The sequence below is a fragment of the Candida jiufengensis genome, assembly GCF_024610255.1.
Source record: "Candida jiufengensis strain CBS 10846 chromosome Unknown scaffold7, whole genome shotgun sequence".
In the NCBI taxonomy this organism is placed as follows: Eukaryota; Fungi; Ascomycota; class Pichiomycetes; order Serinales; family Debaryomycetaceae; genus Lodderomyces; species Lodderomyces jiufengensis.
The window spans coordinates 663,715-684,110 of record NW_026261556.1 but is presented as its reverse complement, the minus strand read 5'-3'; the positions used below and the strand labels follow the sequence as shown (position 1 = coordinate 684,110).

General features: G+C 25.7%; 6 protein-coding genes across 6 annotated transcripts; 5 read left to right on the top strand and 1 right to left on the bottom strand. All coding sequences in view use genetic code 12, as the record gives it.

The window, feature by feature from the left end:
• Positions 1-275: 275 nt before the first annotated feature.
• Positions 276-1,526, top strand: KGF54_000917 (uncharacterized protein; the record flags this gene model as incomplete). The annotated part of the gene is made up of 1 exon (XM_051766882.1): positions 276-1,526. One exon carries the CDS (start codon positions 276-278, stop codon positions 1,524-1,526), a length of 1,251 nt encoding a protein of 416 aa, XP_051622131.1.
• A 1,378-nt stretch (positions 1,527-2,904) lies between these two features.
• Positions 2,905-4,584, top strand: KGF54_000916 (uncharacterized protein; the record flags this gene model as incomplete). The annotated part of the gene is made up of 1 exon (XM_051766881.1): positions 2,905-4,584. The coding sequence occupies one exon, from the start codon at positions 2,905-2,907 to the stop codon at positions 4,582-4,584; it is 1,680 nt and encodes a 559-aa protein (XP_051622130.1).
• Positions 4,585-5,240: 656 nt separating this feature from the next.
• Positions 5,241-6,989, top strand: KGF54_000915 (uncharacterized protein; the record flags this gene model as incomplete). Its single annotated transcript, XM_051766880.1, has 1 exon — positions 5,241-6,989. The coding sequence occupies one exon, from the start codon at positions 5,241-5,243 to the stop codon at positions 6,987-6,989; it is 1,749 nt and encodes a 582-aa protein (XP_051622129.1).
• Positions 6,990-9,951: 2,962 nt separating this feature from the next.
• PCL1 (Pcl1p) lies at positions 9,952-10,905 on the top strand (the record flags this gene model as incomplete). Its single annotated transcript, XM_051766879.1, has 1 exon — positions 9,952-10,905. The coding sequence occupies one exon, from the start codon at positions 9,952-9,954 to the stop codon at positions 10,903-10,905; it is 954 nt and encodes a 317-aa protein (XP_051622128.1).
• A 1,092-nt stretch (positions 10,906-11,997) lies between these two features.
• ZCF14 (Zcf14p) lies at positions 11,998-15,645 on the top strand (the record flags this gene model as incomplete). The annotated part of the gene is made up of 1 exon (XM_051766878.1): positions 11,998-15,645. One exon carries the CDS (start codon positions 11,998-12,000, stop codon positions 15,643-15,645), a length of 3,648 nt encoding a protein of 1,215 aa, XP_051622127.1.
• Positions 15,646-15,745: 100 nt separating this feature from the next.
• ZCF13 (Zcf13p) lies at positions 15,746-19,744 on the bottom strand (the record flags this gene model as incomplete). Its single annotated transcript, XM_051766877.1, has 1 exon — positions 15,746-19,744. One exon carries the CDS (start codon positions 19,742-19,744, stop codon positions 15,746-15,748), a length of 3,999 nt encoding a protein of 1,332 aa, XP_051622126.1.
• Between the last annotated feature and the right edge of the window lie 652 nt (positions 19,745-20,396).

The window sequence follows — 20,396 nt, the reverse complement described above, 5'->3', positions numbered from 1 at the left end:
TGCTTGACAGTATTTAATCATGTATATTCTTAATACTTTCATTTGTCGAGGCTTAGTTGAAGTAGATTACACAATTGAAGTTTTCAAAAACCCCGTTACTCATTGATTTTTAAATTTTTAAAATTTGGTTGCAAAAGAAAATAAATGTATACTGTTTTGTATATAATAAGATGATTCGATGAACTTTATGGAAAAAAAAAATTTTTAAGGTTCACAACACTTTTTTTTGAATTTACAACCAAAGTTCAATTTAACGACCAATTACTCAATTGATAATGTCAGCCGGTACTTTATATATTTTGAAAGTTTCTCCAAGATCTTTCGTCTTAGAAGATCTTATTAAACATTTTAAATTAGATGTTAAATTAACTGATGATAAAGATGAAAAATATCATGCTAAATTTCCATTAGATAAAACTCCAGCTTTCTTAGGTCCAAAAGGTTATTCATTAACTGAAACTATTGCAATTGCTTCATATTTATTTTCATTAGTTCCAAAAGATCAATTAGGTGGTTTATTAGGTAAAAATGCTCAACAATATGCTTCAATTTTACAATATTTATCATTAATGAATCAAGAATGGTTAGAAGCTGTTGTTCCAATGTTTTATATGGCTGCTGGTAAAGTTCCATTCAACAAAAAAAACAATGATGAATATTCAAATAAAGCTCATACTGTTGCTAAAATTTTAGAATCAAGATTAAATGATTTTACTTATTTAGTTGGTGAAAGATTAACTTATGCTGATATTTTCTCAGCTGCTACTGTTTCACTTGGTTTACAATCAGTTTTAGGTGCTCCATTCTTGAAGCAATATCCAGGTATCAATAGATGGTTTAAAACTGTTTCTCAAGCTCCATTTTGGGAAGGTAGATTTAAAGGTTTTGAAGCTCGTGCTGAACCATTAGTTTTCACTCCACCAAAAAAAGAAAAAAAGAAAGAAACTACTCCAGCTCCAGCTGCTGCTAAAAAAGAAGCCGCTCCAAAGAAAGCTGCTGCTACTGAAGATGAAGAACCAGCTGCTGCTCCAAAACCAAAACATCCATTAGAAGCCTTAGGTAAACCAAAAGCTCCATTAGATGAATGGAAAAGAGTTTATTCAAATGAAGAAACTAGAGAAACTGCTATTCCATGGTTTTGGAAAAATCAATATGATCCCGAAGAATGGTCATTATGGAAAGTTGATTATAAATATAATGATGAATTAACTTTAACTTTTATGTCAAATAATTTAGTTGGTGGTTTTTTCAATAGATTATCAGCTTCAACTAAATATATGTTTGGTTGTATGGTTGTTTATGGTGAAAACAATAATAATGGTATTACTGGTGCCTTTTTAGTTAGAGGTCAAGATTATGTTCCAGCTTTTGATGTTGCACCAGATTGGGAATCTTATGAATTCACTAAATTAGATGGTTCAAAAGAAGAAACTAAAAAATTTGTTGATAACATGTTTGCTTGGGATGAACCAGTTGAAGTTAATGGTGAAAAAAGAGAAATTGCTGATGGTAAAGTTTTTAAATAGATTAATTAGAGTTAGAAATTAATTTTTATAGAGTTAGATTTAATACCAATAGCTGTTCTTTGCTAAAACAAAAGTCCAATTATTAAATAATTTATTCATTAAATTCGTTATGTACAAGTTAACAACAACCAATCTTATCTCTTTCTATTCTATAAAATTTTCAAAATAAAATCCAGTCATTATAAAGTTTTCATTAAAATCCCATCCATCACCACCAAATTATTCACCTAATTCTTCCCTCTCAATTTAGGATATAGCCTAGAAGCATGATAATTAATAGTACTAATGCTTTCCTTTTCAGGTTTATAAACTTCCATACAATTTTTCAAATTTTTTTCAAATTCAAAACAAATTGAATTACCTTCACCATTAGATGCCCAACAATTTAATAAACTTGACATATATACAAAACATTGATTTGTTTGTTTACCTAGTATTGGTCTACGGACTTTTAGTCTTGGGAGTGGTGGTAGGTTCTTTGGTGGAGGGCCTACTTTTTTGTATGGCATTTTTTTGAATAGATATTTGGTTGGTTGAATTTGGTATAGTTGATTTTGATTGAAAATAATTTTTTTTTTTTTTCAGTTCGTTTGAATTTGTGTTAGAGAATTATTTAGCTGCAAAATATGAAATAGTAGACTAGAACTAAACAACTCAGTCAATATTCTTACCATTTCAAACTACTTTAGGTTTTACTTTAGTCGATATATTAAGCCTCAATTTTTTTATAGAAATGAATGGTTTGAATAAAATTTTGGGCATAAGGCTCGAATCTTCCTTGTGAAAACAACTAATAAAATCTATAGTGCTGATCTCTAAACTTCTGATCTTTAATTTTCGAATACGTTATAGGCTCAGCTGTCAGTAGATTCGTCAAGCACCTAAACCTTGACATCGTGTAGGGAAGCGCTGTCTCCAAAACACGATGCTGTTTTTGGTATGAATTCTGATAGCTGTAAACTAGCATGACATCGTTAATCGCACACCTTATAGAATTCATGTTAATTCAAGGTCTGATTGTTAATTGTTCCTTCCCAGTGAAGTCATACAGGCCAAGTTATTCAAAGATATGATTAATAGTCTGTTTGTGGCTTTAACGAACTCGGTTTATATAGTTAAGTAAAAGTAATACATTAATTTGACTAAATTTACACTACCTATATTAATTTTTAAATCAAATGATTCTTTATTTAATTTTCTTATCAACTAATATTATAAAGTTTAAATACATTATTTTTATTACTTACTAAGTTATTATTAACTATTTATAATTATATTCATTACTTATCAACTATCTATCAAGTTCATTTATTCATACCAAAGCACTTATTATACCTGATCATATTCATTTTATTTATTCATTTATAGATTTTAAAACATGTCAAGATTATTATCACTGATAAGGATCAACACAATACGAACACTATCCAAAAATCAACAACTACGTCATTTTAATAAATCATCAATACTATGTAAAGATGAAAAATCTAAGCAGATGCTCAAAATTTTAGGAGTATCACTACAAGAAGGTAAAATAGAAAATAATGAAGATGGGAAAGAAGAAGAACAACTCACAAAACAAGAAGATCAAGATGAAGAAGATCTGATAAATCAAATACCACAATTATCAGAATATGAATCAATATCTCATATGTCAAATAAAGAATTTTTATTTCAATTAGCATTAGATGGAAATCGACCTTTTATGTCATTTGAAAATAAGAATAGAATAGATTCCAAGAAAATAATCAAAAAACTACCTGATCAAATTAACTTATTAAATAAAGATGATTTATCAATGACTAAAATTAATGATATGTATTCAAATTTATCAAAACTAGATTCAAATAAAGAAATGCATGAAAAATACTTAAAAAGATATTTTTACGACTATAATAATGATTTAATATTATTGGGACAAACTATTCGAGGTATACAAACAAAATTTAAAATGTTAAGAAGAAATGAAACTGATAAATTTAATCCAGAAAATGCAGTTTATGAATATATAAATGATAAAATGAAGTATCCATATAATGTAGTGGGGTTTGATAGATCTTTGATAGGTGTACCATTAAGGAAAATGGATTCAAATATATACCCAAGAGAATTTATACAAGATTTACCATCATTTGGTGATAAGATAAACGTCAAGAAATTCGATTTAAATTTTACAGAAAAAGATGGTTCAATTAATATTGATCCAAGTAGAGTTACTCCATTAAAAGAATTATACGACTATGAAAATAAAAATTTTACATCGGATAATAGAGGTGGAATTTACGCTAGTCCAACAATTCAAGTTAATAAAGCAACTCATGAATATCTTAGCAACAAGTTAGGAATTCCAAGAAATTACATACAAGTAAGTAATACTGAAAATTACAAGAGATTAAAATTAAATAATCATCAAATTACAAATAGAATTGAACAAGAAATAAGGATAATGAAAAAATTATTATTAGATGAAATCAAAACTACAGTTGAAAGTTCGAATGCGAAATTATTAAATAATAATGAATTCCATAATGATTACATAAAATCAAATCAATTTATATTATGTGAAATTAAAAATGAAAAACCAGGTACGATTTACATTTGGAAAAGTTTTAGCATTTTACCAATTTATTTTTTATTACCACTAAATAAAAGAAGAGAAAGAAATTTGAGGAATCATTTATATAAATTATTTTTAATGAATTTAGAAGATAAAATTGATATTTTATTCAAAATTAAATATGATGTTGCAAGAGATACTCAAAAATTTATGAAAAATTTAATAAAAAATATAGGTCATACTATAAAATTTAGATTATGGAGATATTTTAAAACTTCAAAATCTTTAGGTAATAGCGCAACAACTTTTTCATCATCTATACAAATTCCATTATTAAAACAAAAATTTAAAAATAAAGATGCTGTTATTTATGAACCTTTTAAAGATCATAGTTTTAAAAGAGTTTATTGGTTAAAGAAACCAAAAATGTTTGGACGTAACTTAAGAAGAACAAATTTAAAAATAAATTATTCAAATATTAATGATGAATTAACTGAGTAACAAAGTAATGAATAATGAAAATACGGTTTGGGTTATTATTAAGGCGGTTAGGTTCCACTGTTATTAATTTTATATAGTCTTTTTATATTGGTTAATAAGAAATTTTGTATTTCCGTTTAAAGTGATCTGAAACTTAGTCCTTTGAAATTTTAAATGTAAATTTACTAATTTTCATTATCAACCTAAAGTTATTCAAAATATAATAAATTATTATATTAGTTCTTTTGAAAATTTCAATTTAATTGGTAGCTTTGAATTTGCCATTTAATTTTTTCTTATTTAAGGGCTAATTTAATTAATACTTAATAGTAGTAATAAATAATAAAATTAAGGGATTTATGTTCATAGTTTAATTCAACGTACATTTACATTAATATTAAGTATAATTAATTAGACAACAAAAAGACTTGATTTAATCTAATTAAATCTGAAACAATAGAGAGAGAATAATTTAAATTAAATTGAAATTAATTTTAAATTAAAGAAAATTTTGACGAACACATCATATTTTTTTAATTTAATTATAAGTAACTTTTCCCCAACTTACTTTTTGTTTTATTGTTCAATTTTAATCAAATCATATTTTTTTGATACTTATCACTGAAAGATTAATTTAATTGTTGTCTACTCCTTTGATTTTATGATCTATAATAAAGATGGCTCAAGTTGAACAACCTATTAGTGTTCTTAAATCACAATCCTCAAAATCTAATCCAATTGTTATTAATGAAGAAGATGATGATGTTGAAATGGAAACCACTAATGTTGTAGTCAAGAAAGAAATCAAAGAAGGATCACCAATTGATATTACTGGAGAAACTATTTTAGTTGATGGAGAAGAAGTAGCATATGGAGAATATTTAAAAACTTACCAAATTCAAAAAGAAATTATTTCAAATGAATATAAAAAAGCTTATGAAAATGCTTCACCACCAAAAGATAATAATTTTCATGATATTAAAGCATATGTTGAAATTGGTTTAAGACATTTTAATGGTTCAGAAGCTTATTTTTTAGATAAAAAAAATTATAATTATGATCATATTTGTGGGAATTTTCCATCACCAAGAACTATTCATGAATATGATGGTATGTTTCAAATTTTAGCAACTGAATTTATCACTGATTTAGAATCTAAAAAAATGTTTGGATTTTTAAAAGAAAGATTAAGACAAAATAATCAAAATTTTAAATCAAAATTTATTAATATTACAATGAGTGATATTGTTAATTATCTTAATGGTAGAGATCCAATTACAATTGAAAGACAAATTGTTAATAAATTAACTAGTTATTGGTCTGAATTTGAATCAAAATCAAATCCTAGATTTATTATTGATTTTTTCATTAACAATCAAAAGGGAATTAAAGAATCAAAAGATGAAATTAATTTATTTTTAGGTTTATTACCATTAGAATATAAATTATTTTTTAAAATTTTAGAAGGTCATAATGAACCATTGAAAAGATTTACAAGTTTATTAACTCAAGAATATTTAAAATATTTAAAGAATAAAAAAGGTTATAATTTAATTGGATTTGAAAAAATTAAATCAAAAGTTAATTTCCCTGAAGCTCCATTAACTCAACAAATTTTGGGTATCAATAAAAAAGATATTACTGATATCGTTGCAGATTATATGAAACAAAATATTGCATCAACTCAAGAAGCTTGGGCTCAAACATTGAAAAGCATTCAACATAATAGTAACAACAATAGAAATGGTGGAGGATTTCATAGAGGTGGAGGTGGTGGTGGTGGTAGTAATTCATTTAAATCAAAAGGTAAATTTGAAAAATCTTCTGGTGGTGGTGGTGGTAGAAGTACAAGTCATAGAGAAGATGAATATCATCCATCAGATTTTAAAAAACGTCCAAGAGATGATGGTAATGTTTCTGGTGGTGCTACTAAAAAACCAACTGGTGGTTCCGTTAATCCTGAACGTGTAAATTTAGTTGCTCCAAGTGGTGCATCATCACCTGCAACAACAACAACTGCTGCTCCTGCTGCTGCTGCTGCCAGTAACTCCACTAGTAGTTTTATTAATGAAGCATTGGGTGGAACTCCAAGAAGTGATCATCATGGTGCTGGTTCTTCAAGTGTTAGTGCACCATCAGGTGGATTTGGTAGAACATTACCAAGAGGTTCAACTAATCCTGTTCCTCCTCCACCACCTTCAGGACCTGGAGGAAGAAGAGATTCAAGAGGTGCATCAAATGGTGGATATGGTGGTTCATCAAGTGGTGGATATGGAGGTTCAGCTAGAGGAGGAAGAGATGGCGGTTCATCTAGAGGAGGAAGAGATTCCGGAAGAGGTGGAAGAGATAGTGGAAGAGGTGGTGGAAGGGGTGGATCTTCTAGAGGCGGTGGATCCAGAGGTGGATCTAGAGGTGGAAGAAGATAATTTTGGTGTCGTCTTTTTCTTCTACATCTCTCAAAATTGGGTGATCCCATATAATTCCATCTTCTTTCTTTCAAATTTGAATAAATGTCAAAATATTATTAAAATTATGATTTATTTATTTGAATTGAAATTTTCTGTATCCTTTTATTTATTACAAATGTAATAATTTGTAATAAACGATTGGTTATTAATTTTCAATTCATTCATTTCATTCACCTCTATGCTTCCATTTTTGATTTTTTGTATAATTGTTACACAAAATCAAAACTATCTTTAAATTTTCAAAAAAATTTTTGATATAAAAATCAGAAAGATGTTTAAAAATTTTTTTTTTTTCACTTTCTTCTTTTCTTTTTCATCAACAACAACAAATCAAATTTATAAATTCAATTCATTTGCCAATTATAATTACATGGATACAAGAGTAATGGTTATTCGACTATTTATGTGATTTTTCAATAGAGTTTTTAAGGAAAGAATATACCTATAATGAAAAAAAATTATTTTTGAAAAATTTTCAAATTCTTTTTATAATGATGACAAAACGCTGTGCACCAGTCTGATAACTCATAGCATGACAGACCCAGTATACCCAAATTTCTGATTTTAAAAAGTTTGAATTTTTCAATTTTGTTTTTGGTTATTTTTTCCTTTTTATAATTAGTTTTGAATGAAATGATTTTGGTATTGAAATTCTCTTGTATAATTGAATAAAAGTAAAATGTATTTTTCTCAATCACTACTAAATTTAAAAATCTACGACTTCGAGTACATTAGATCCCTTATAGAAGGTATCTAACACTGCATGCTTAAAGAAAGATTTAGACGTAAATTGAAGAAGTAAATTATTAAGTTTGACAAAGTACTACAAGTACAATTGAATAATTTGACCAAAACTAGAAACCTAATTAAAGATCTAAACAAGTGTCTTCTTTTCTGTAGAGCCATTTTATTCGATTAAATTGATATTTTTTAATAAGAAGTAGAAAGCATATAATTTAACCAAATTAAGAAACCTAATTAAATAACGAAATCTAATTAAAAATAAAATCTAGATCGTTCAGATTATAATGCTATTTCCTATAAATTATACTCATCGTCTTTTAAATAATACGAATTAAGAAATGTAATTACCTTGTACAAAAAATATAAAATTTATCCATTTTAAGTTAATGTTCTATTTTTTGCAAGCCTTGTTCAAAAAATTAAATTTTTCGACTTAAAGTTATAATTTTTCGCGTGAAAGGCTAGTACGAAAGGGCAAAAAGAGGCGTAAATTTTTCACGCGACTTATTAATTCAATGAGATCGGCCATACGTAAAATTAAATAAGGGGAAAACTCAAGAATTGTCGCGTGAACTCTTAAATTTTTGATCGTTTTTTTGATTTGACGTACTTTCTGGAAAAAGGATTGTCAATACGTTTTGACATTTATACTGACAAAATTAATTTTACTACATTTAGAAATGATTTATGAGATCATCTACAAATTCGTCAAATACGTTCTAAAACACCACTACAAATATTGACTTGAATACTTGATGTGGATCTGTATTACTTTTTACAATGTTTCAAATTTGCAATTCTAGTTCGTAATACTGAGTTGTAATTACAACAAATTTTAATTTGAAACTGTTTCATTCGTAATTAATGGCTACTATTATAATTTTACGTGTGACTTATTATTAATTTGGTATTCGTAAAACGTCATAATAAAAAATTCAGCTAAATTTATTTAAGGTACATCTGAAACAAACGCGTACTACATAATTTATACGCGTATTATTAAAAAATATAAAACTTTTTGTATCAGAACTAAAAAGAATAAAAGATCTTGCCCCTAATTTTAATTCTGTCACGTTAATAATTAACTCAACATCCTATTGTTCTTTAATCTAACGGTTTTATTCTAAAAGTTAGAAGTTCTAGATTAAATTATACTAAATTAAAAATCGTCTAATAATACTAGTAAAGCGAAAGATTGGAAATAGTATAGGTAAAATGAATAACCACTAATTTATAATAAATTGACAGGGTAGATTGAAGAAAAATTAAAAAGGAGCTTTGAAAAATCATTAGCTTTATAGTTAAAGTTCTCCACTTTCAAAAACTTTAAATATAGTAAAATGAAGTTTAAATCTCATGATATAAAGGAGGTTGTTAAGTAGAGTAAAGATTTTAAATAAATCTTTGTATCTACAGATTTCTTTAAATATTGATTTTGATATGTGAGTTAATGTATTATAAATCCTTTTTTTTATTTATTTTGTTTTAAATATTAAAATTATAATTATATAATCTTGTAAAAAGTAAAAAAATTAACGAATTTCTATTCGTAAAAAGAAAATAATAATAAAATTGAAAATCTTTAAATTTTTAAAGATTATTATTTATTCATAATTTTGTGTTTCATATATTTATTTATTAATAATATCAGTGTAAAACGCGATATTATTAAGGGAAATTCTTAATTTTTATCCTTTAAAATCTTTTGAGATAATTTCTGTTAGATCTTGTTATAGTTTACGATATCATGATTGAATTGATTTCAATGATTTTTCGTAATGATTCAATTTAATTTGATTATCAAGGGTATATATTGGTTGTATATACAACGATATGATTTTTTGTATTAGTAAATCAAAAATTTATCGTGTATTTCGATTTTGTATTGTGTTTCAAAATTAAATAATAAATTATTTTTCTACTAATGAGATTTAGATTTTGTGTTTTTATTATTGTTTTATAATTTTTTCAATTATTATACTCCTTTTAGACTTAATTATCATTTTTATTTTTATTATAATACTTTCAAGAATGGATATATATATATATACCATCAGAAGTATCTCAAATGTTCAAAAATTTAATTTATCATTCTTCTTTTTTATTATCATCATCAACTTTAATTTTCACTTTAATTACTTAAATTATCAAATAATAATAACATAAACTAGCTAAAATGGTTTCATCAATTGATTTACAAGCACTTAATATTTTTCTTAATGGTCCAATAACTCATGATATGATTCATAAATTAGTAGTTGCAACATTACAAGTTATACCATGTAAAGATACAAAATCACAAACTTATACAACAACAAACAATACAATTAAACAATTACCAAGTTTAATGACTTTTTTAACAAAATTAATTAAATATACAAATGTTTATACTGGAACATTAATGGCAACTTTAATTTATTTAAAAAAATTACAACAAAAATTACCAAAAAATGCTCAAGGTTTACCATGTACAAGACATAGAATTTTATTAAGTTGTTTAATATTAAGTTCAAAATTTCATAATGATTCTTCACCAAAAAATAAACATTGGGCAAAATATACTGATGGATTATTTAATGTTAAAGATATAAATCTTATGGAAAGACAATTAATTTATTTATTAAATTGGGATTTAAAAGTTTCAAATAGTGAAATGATTGAAAGTTTAGGTTCATTTTTAGATCCAATAAAGAATCAATTATTAAAACAAGAAAAAATTAAATTATGGAAAAAACAACAAGCTCAACAACAACAACAACAAGCTCAATTACAAGCTCAAGCTCAACAACAACAAGTCCAATATTCACCATCATCATCATCATCAACTTCATCTAATTCATCATCAAGATCAAATTCAATCAAAAAGGAAAATCCATTATATAATCAATTACATTATAGACAAGATTCTACAAGTTCAATTACTTCAATTAATTCAATAGAATCAAATTATCTGTTACATTCTACAAATTCAGCTATTACAACAATAAGTTCATCAAATTCTTCAAATTCTTTAAATCAATTAACTAAACCAATGGAAGTTGATCCAATTATTGAATTTACTGCAATGAAAGAAGAAATTGAATTAAATGAATTATTAAAAAAATTTAATAATAGTTCAATTAGAATTTAGAAAAAGACACTACAACTAAAAACAATATTATATTTAATGCTGGTTCATTTTTTATTACTTTCAGTTCAATATTTTAACATCTTTTGGGTTTATTTTTTCACGGTTATATTATTATATAGAGTTATTTAATTTAATAAGATTATTAAAAACATTATTTCAACTAATTACTTCTTCTTTTATTACTTTACTACTTTTTTTCAACATCATTTAACCTCTTGAGGAGATATTTAAACTTATGAAAAATATTTTATTATTTATCATATTTCCGTAACTTCAAGTTTATGTAAATTTATGTTTGATTTATTATTTGTGTTTTGATTCTGCATTCTAAAATACCCTGTTTTTTTTCAAATATGATTTATATTCAGGTACACTTAATTATTTTCTTGTTAAATGTACCCTGATATTATTTTGCTAATATTGCGGTACTGATGGGTCTTTTCTTGTATTAAGGGTTAATAACTTGGCATTCCTCGATAAATATCTTTAAAGATCCACAAGAGTTTAAGTATAAAAATGACAGGCATTTAAAGTTTTAAAGTTTATAAGAAAAAGTTTAATTGAATGACTGGTTTCTCAAGATATCTTTTGACTTTAAATATTTTAAATTTTAAATGTTTGAGTATTTTTAAGATTTCGCTTACAAACTCTACCAAATACTTTAAGTTAATTAGAATTTTTTACTTTTTTTCAAAGATTTAATTTAGTTTCACCCAATTTTATTTGCTTTTTGAGATATAAAAAATCAAGAATGACTCAATCAACTCTATAACTCTTATGAGTAACTGATATCGCAGGGTTTGATATTTTAATAGTTCAATTATCTTTTTGTTTGTTTAATAAACAAAAAAATTCCGTTACTAATCCGGAATTAGGTAGCTCTTTTTTAATACTTAATAAAATCTTATTTAGGATGTAACAAAAAAAAAATTTTATCACCGAATACATGTAGGATTTAATTTTTGTTAATTAATTTTTTGGTTGTCAACATTTTTATATTAATTGATATCAATTTAATAGTTCATCATTTTACTCAGTCTATTCAATACTTTGTGTATCAGATAATCATACAATTAACTAATCAGGTAGATAATGGAATCTGTATTCCAATTATCCAAAACAGGAGTAAATGAACATTTAAATTCAGAAACTTCAAACTCACAACAACAACCAATTCCATCAACCAAAACTCCAAAACAGAAAAGAAATAGAGTATCATTGAATTGTTTAAGTTGTAAGAAAAGAAAAATTAAATGTGATAGAAAACAACCTTGTGACTCATGTATAAAATATGGTTCAACTTGTCAATATCAAAATCCAACTTGGACTAGAGCTCAACAAGATAGTGATCATTTTAATGTTGAACGATTGAATGCTTCATCCTCTACTGAGTCAGTGAGTGAACCTAAAAAGAAGAAGAAGAAAGTTGATTCAGAAGTTGAACAACCACCAAATTTGCCAATTAATTCATCTAATGATAATGATGTTTATTCACAATTAAATTTTTTAAAATCTAAATTAAAAGAATTAGAAACTAATATTACTTCACAAGACAAATCGTCACCAGCATCTATAGAAATAATAGATCCACCATTACCACCACAACCACAGACACAACCAAAGAAGACCAAAAAGAAACCGATTTTTAATTTTGACTCATATTCAACAAACTCATCAAATTCAACATTTATTGGAATAAATCCATATAATGAAACCACTCCGAAAGAGACAATGAATTTTTATTCAGATTATTCATCAGTATATTTACAAGAAATAAATAGAAGATACAATCATGGACCTTTTACATGGTTATCATTTCTTAAAAAAGATCCAGCTTTAAATTTATCATGGAAATTTTTACAACATTTAAGATCAGAAAATAGATCAATTTTAAAAGATACACCAAGACATATAAAATGTAAACCATTACATCATCATCAACCACCGACAAAAGAAAAGACAAGAACTTCGGGTGCAACATCAATAAATAGTCCTATATCATCATTACAAGATCCTAAAACTAATGTCATAGATGATGATTTTAGAGAAAAAGCAATAGATAGAGATGGATATAATGATTTAAGATTATATGGAAACATTAAAACCAATTTTAAACAACTGGAAGTAAGAGGTGGTAGAGGTGGTGGTAAATTTAGTAGATTATCAGAAGAATGTAAAAGAAAAAGAGAATCGGCACCTGATGTACGTTGTGCTACTACTCCTGGCGATAATCTAGATAAGATTAATGAATCAGACAAAAATGCTACTTCAAATCCAAATGATCATATTCATCATGTTCATGAACATAAGCATAAGAGAGGTGAGCATGGGAAAAACCATTGTTGTTCAAAAGTCATGTCTTATGGGAAGGGTAAAATTGAAGAAGAATTAAATTTAATTGAGAATTTGAAAAATTATTTACCAAATCAAAAAATAATTTGGTTATCGATTGATTTCTTTTTTGAATATTTGTATCCATATTTGCCTATTTTAGATGAATTTGAATATACAAAAGAAATGGAAAGATTAATTGGATCTAAAGGGTATGAAGAAAAAAAAATTGAAGAATTAAATATTGAAAAAAGATTAGATTTTGCTTTTTTGGGTGTATTATTTATTATTATTAGATTAGCTCATATTTCATTAATTTCTAATAGGTCAACAAATAATGACGCTAATAAATCACCACAATTAAAATACATATTGGACAATCCACCAGACATAAAATTAATTGAGAAAGCTAAACTATGTCTATCTCAATTTGATTTGTATAGAAGAACTTCATTAATTGTTTTACAATTAACGTTCTTGTTAAGATTACATTCATTGTTTTCACCCGAGGATGGTGATGGTGCTGATGGTGCTGATTCTCAAATATATACTGCATTATCTATCCAAATGGCATTAGCTATAGGTTTAAATAGAGATGGAACAACTATAAAATATGATGATATAAAAGAAGATGAAAAATTACAAAATTTACATAGAAAATTATGGTTTTTTATGATTATTTGTGATTTAATTCAAGGGTATCAATATGGGAACCAATTGGGGATAAGTGAAGCAATGTATGATACTAGATTACCATTTTATGAATTGGGAAATAATAATATTCAAAACGTTGAATTGGAAAAACACGTTATTGGAACTTTTGCATATTTTGAAAAATACCATTACAAATTAGTTGATATATTAAATGGATGTTTAAATATGAAAAGACCTTTGGAAATTGCCAAATTAACTGAAATGATTAGTGATTTTGAAATTTTTTTAAATGATAATTATGGTATACTCAAATTTTTTTTGATACCTTATGATGAAGATAATTACGCATACCCATTTATTAAGACCATGAAATGTAAGAATTATATCAACATGAAGATGTTCTTAAATATGATATTTTATCACTTATATTTATATTACGAAGCTCAATCTCATCAAAATGTACCAAATTCCAAACACTTGGCATTTTTTTATTTAAAAAAGTTATCAAGTATATTTTATGGTGAATTTTTCCCGTACATTTTTCAATTGCTATATAACAATCACAAAAACTTTGGTTCATCAATAACAGTAGACCTTATTTTGAATCCAGGAATTCAATCAATGATTCACAAAATGTCTCAATTCAATTTCGCTTTACTCATTAGATTAAAAGCAACAATATATACAATGAGGTACGTTAACGAATCAAATCACGTCAAGAACATAGCTATTGGTGGTGATATAGAATACAAGAAGAAGTATTTGAAGTATGTTAAAATATGTCAATTAATTGAAAAAATAAGTGAGATTTGTCTTATGGCTATGTCAAGATTAAGTCAACGTTATTATTATGCTTGGAGGATAACTAAAGCTCATTCATATATTTTGGAAAATTGTATAAACAATGATAATTTTATGAAATTTTTTCAACCTGGAGAACTTCATCAATTTTTAGATTTAGAAGATTCTCAACTTAATGAAATTATTAAAATTTGTGAATCAAATTTAAAAAAATTTACTACTTTCCAAAAACAAAATTGTATGACTAGTAATTGTAATGGATTAGATGAAAAAAATGAAGTTGAAGTTGATTTTGAAAATAATGAAGTCCATAATGAAAATGAAACAACAAATTTTACACCCGTTGAGACAAATGAATCATCATCACCTAAACCTAAAACTCCACAATCAACAACATACTTAAAAGAAGGAGATGTAATAGAAACAAACATTTTAGGTTTCCCACCAACAGAAGCCGTTGTATCAAATCCATTAACTAATGAATCTTGGTCATTTTTAGATGATTTTAAATTTATGAATTCTGAAGAAATTGATAAATTATGGATTAGTATGAAATTAAAATATGATAAAAAGTCGACAACGAATGAAGAAGATCAACAACAACAACAACAACAATCACAACAATCACAACCATCAAATGATGTTGGTTTAACTAGACATAATAGTGAACCTTACTATTCCAATATTAGAGATTCACCTATTTGGTCAACTAATTCTTCATCATCAAGTTTACAACAAATTAATCAACAAAATTCACCAATTTCAATAAATAATCTTATAAATAATAATAATAAATTCCCACAACAACAACAACAACAACAACAACAATTTCAATCATCACAAGTTACATCTCAGCAACCTAATTTAATTGATGTTGAAGCTTTAAAAGATTTTGATTTATTTGATAGTTTACCATTAGAAGAAATGTTAGGGATAATAAATAGTAATAATTAAAGACAATAATGAACAATTTTTAATTTATTTTACAAAAATAATACAAAATCTTTTTATTAAATAATCTCTATACATATATTACTATCTTTTTTTTTTAGTTTTATTGAAGACCTAATAACCCATCAAAATCTCCATAAATATTAAATAATCGAATTAAATCATCATTACAAGCCATTGGATCTAAAATATCATCTTTTAAATTATTTAAATTATTAAAAATTTTTTCATCATCGAAAAAACTTAAAATTGAACTACCACCAAACATTTTGTTTGAATCAAATAATAAATTATCATCTTTAAATTCATCAATATTAAAATATTCTGATGATTCATTATTATTTAAATCTAAAAGATCATTAGTTGGTGGTGGATCATCATTTAATATTATACCTTTTGCTTTTAATCTTTCCATTTTTAATTTATTTTGTTCATCTTTTGCATTTCTTAATTTACTACATAATTGACATAAATGTTGTAATTCAGCTATAGTGAAAAATTCAATCATATTTGTACCTTGATGGAAAAATGATTGATCACTTATTGCTTTTTCAAAAAATACATCTGGATTTTCAACACATTGTCTTAATATAATATATGTCATTATATATAATCTGTAACTGTTTATATATGTTCTAGAAAGTTTTTTAAAATTACCAACAAATAATTCTGCTTCGAGAAGAACCATGGTGAATAATGTATCCATTACTTCTAACCTAGGAATAAAACTAGGTTCTTTAAATACTTTAAATGAAAGATCCTTTTTTTGATGTAATAACCTCACGAAAAAACTAGTTAAAAATGAATGAGTTTTTATCATATATCGTTCATTAGCTGATGTTAAAATATAATCATAATGTTTTCCAAATAATTCAACCGAATTGTCTAATACATAAGACATAATATAAACAATTTGAACAACAGATTTAATATAAATTTTAAATAATTCAATACCTGCATTAACGGAAGGTGTTCTAGATTCATTATATTCATTTTCATAATGTATGGCAATCATATAATAAAGTCCTGATAAATTAGTTCTTAATTGAATAAAAATACAATATTTTAATACTTTTATAAAAGTTTCTTCATGTTCAATACTTCCCGATTCCCAACCATTATTACCTTGAGGATTTAATTTAGCAGGTTTACATATTTCAGCTTTGAAAAAATCCTTACCAAAAAAATCAAAAAATATCTTTTCTAAATAATTTGTATCTGATAAAATATCCATTACTTTTGGTTTTTCAGTTACGTTACAAATCTTTTTAACTAATTGTCGATAATATTTGAAAATGGTGATTGATTTTTTAATTACTTCATTTAATTGACCAGTTTTATCTTTAGATTCATAAGGAAGGTGAACATCACTAATCTCCAAATTCATTAGGTTCAAATTTGTACCATTATGTAATGAACTAACTGCATCTGTACCCACAAGATAATGCCATAAATATCTCCAAGTTTTTATAAGTCCAGGATTTTTAGTAATATTATCATGAGTTAAATAAGTTGTAGGATCTCTATTCAAACCAATAGATAATGCATGTCTCATTGTAATTCCCAATAATATTTGAGAATCAGCACCACATATTCCATGTCCATCATCCGGCGAGTTTTCTTTATAAAAATAAAGTAATGATAATAATTGAACTAATTTGAATGTTGATTTTGATGAATTTAAACTATTTCCAATACATAAATTTATAGCTCTTTTAAAAACATCGGAAGTGATATACTGCATATTTGATATTATTGATAATTCTTCTTCATTATAATCATTATAGACATTATCATTATGAATAAATGTCATGTATCCTAGTTTTAAAATTAACAAAAATATTCCCAAAGTTCTTAAATCATTATCATTTTTAATTTTTAAGGTAGTCCATTTATCATGACTAAAAGCTGGGAAATTTTTTAATAAATTTTTAACATCAACAATTAATGAATTTTCATCTATAATAGGTACAAAGGGATAAACATATTTGAAAAACCGACAAAATAATTGAAACAGATTAAATTGATCTGGTAAAATTGATGAAATATATTTTTCAACTATTGAATAATACAGTTGTGAATCATTTGCTAAAGCATATAGTTCCATTGGTGGGATAAAAAGTGATGGCTTGGGATTATCTTGTTGTTGATTATTATTATTATTAGTGTTTGTATTAGGTGAGAAATCATCAATTGGAGAAGAAACATTTAGTGAGTTTCCAGGTTGAGTTCTTAAATGATTTATAGCATTTTTAGATAATTTATTAATATCACCATCAGTTTTGGATTGATTTGAATCACTTAATCCCATTGCTGTTGGATTAAATGCGGGACTTGTTTGTGATGTAGTAGGTTTATGCTTTTTATGAGCTGGTGATAATTGTTCACTTTTTTTACCTGAAGTTATTGAACCATTTGAACTTCTTCGTTTTTTGGTGGTGTCACTTTCAATAAAATCTGCCATTTCTCCAGTTTTGAAAAGGTGGACTAAAAAATTTCTTAATATGGTTATGAAAGGATCTATTTTTGTTAATCCAATATATGAAAGATAACCTTGTAATTGACCATTTGGACCTTCCCAACTTAATGATAAACTTGCATTTGAAAAAACATTAATTCTATCATCTGGACTTATTTGTAATGATGAATTTGGTCCTAAAGGTATAGAAACTAATGGATTTGATGATAATGAATCTTTAAAATTTGGTGAGTTATTTGATTGAATTGATGGAGTTTTACCTAAGGAATAAGAAGCAGGACTTGATATTGAACCACCAGGTCTTTGATTTGAAAAATTTGAAGGTGATTGAATTGATTCTGTATTCATTGCTTTTAATTTTGTAATTGGAGGTGTCATAAAACTAGTATTTCCACTTTGATATTGAGGTGATAAATTATTCATAAAATTTGATGGTGATGGTATACTTAATCTTGATGTTGAATTTCTATGTTCATTGGTGATGGTGGTTGATGATATAGGTGGTGCTGGACCAGAAGGAGGTTGAGGTAATGGTAATGAACTTGAAGAACTTGTCAGATTATGTTTGAATGCATTATTTCCAGATTTTGGAGGACTTGGAATTTTAGATTTACTATTATCTTGAGAATTTCTATTAAGCATTGGAGGTGTAGGAATAGGTAATTGAGGTGGAATAGTTTTTTGATTATTTATATAAGGTGGACTTGAACTAGATGTTTGATACATTGCAGATGGCAGTGGATGATGATTTGAATTATATGAAGAATATGATTGTAAAGGAGGTGGAGCTGGTGGTTGAAGTAAATGGGGCGGTGGTGGTGGTGCTGCTTGTGGTGGATGTGAATAAGTATTGTTATTATTATTATTGATATGATTTATAGGATCTGAGGAATAAGGAGATTGAGGTATAGGATATTGTTGAGTATGAGGTGGTAATGGACCTTGTTGTTGTTGTTGAAAAGGAGGAGGAGGAGGGGCAGGTCCTGGTATATTTTGAGATTGAGGTTGTGATTGTGGTGGTGGATGTTGTTGTCGTTGTATATTATAATGATCATTATAATAAGGAGGTGGACCATAATTACTTGAAAATGGAGGTTGTTGTTGTTGTGGTTGATTAGAACTAGAATTAGAATTATAATTAGGTTGAGATTGAGATTGATTAATATTATTTCCATTATTATTTATAAATTGTCTTGAAGAATGAGTTTCATAATGACATAAATGAGCAATAGATTTTTTCATACATGAACCACAAACAGGTCTAGCTCTATCACATTTTGATTTTCTTTTTTTACATATTGAACAACTTACTGATATTCTATTTCTATTTTTTTTAATTTTCGGAGTATTTGAATTTGGTTTATTGTCATTGGTTATTGAAGTTTGTTGTGAATTTTCAATATTTGAATGTGAAGATATATTTGAATTTTGATCTTGTTGACTATTTAATTGATTTGATAATGAATTTGAAGAATTTGAATTTGAGTTTGAACTTGACCTTAGGTTACTACTATTATTAGTATTTTTGATATTTGGATTATTATTATTATTATTGTTACTATTTATATTATTATTATTTAGATTATTATCATCATTCTCTGAATGAGATAGATTTGTTGACATGATAATAATTAATAATATTATAATAATATGAACAATTTGTTAAATAGAATAGATTGATCTTTTAATCTAATTTGGTTGTAAAAAATGTTGTCTTTTTGATTTTCTCACAGTCTCTTTTAATATGAATTTTAATATTCGGTTGTTAAAGAAAAACAAAAAATGTCCCACAAATTTTAATTTTAATAAATAATAAATTTAAGTATATAGAGTAAAATTATATAAGAGTTTAGTTTCTAATCAGGTTGGAAAAAATTCTATTTTAATTGAAATAAGATGTTGTTAGGTAAATGGGAGACAAGTCAATGATGAATGCTTCAAACTATATAATAATATATGTATAACTAATTCTATAAGTACATCATGAACTTGATAATTTCTACTCATAATAATATATTTTTACTTAATATTATATATTAGTACATGGAAATGAGGGGTGATTAAAAGTACTAAATTTAATAGATAATCTGTTTATTATTATTATAAATTGTAATATTAAATTAATAATAATAAATTATTATTAACAATTTATCAATATTTTATAATAATAATAATTCATTATAAACAGTTAACAGAACAGAAGAATGATAGAAGGTACTCATAATAATATATAAGTTGTTATTATTGTTATTATAATTCAATTGAAAAATTGCAT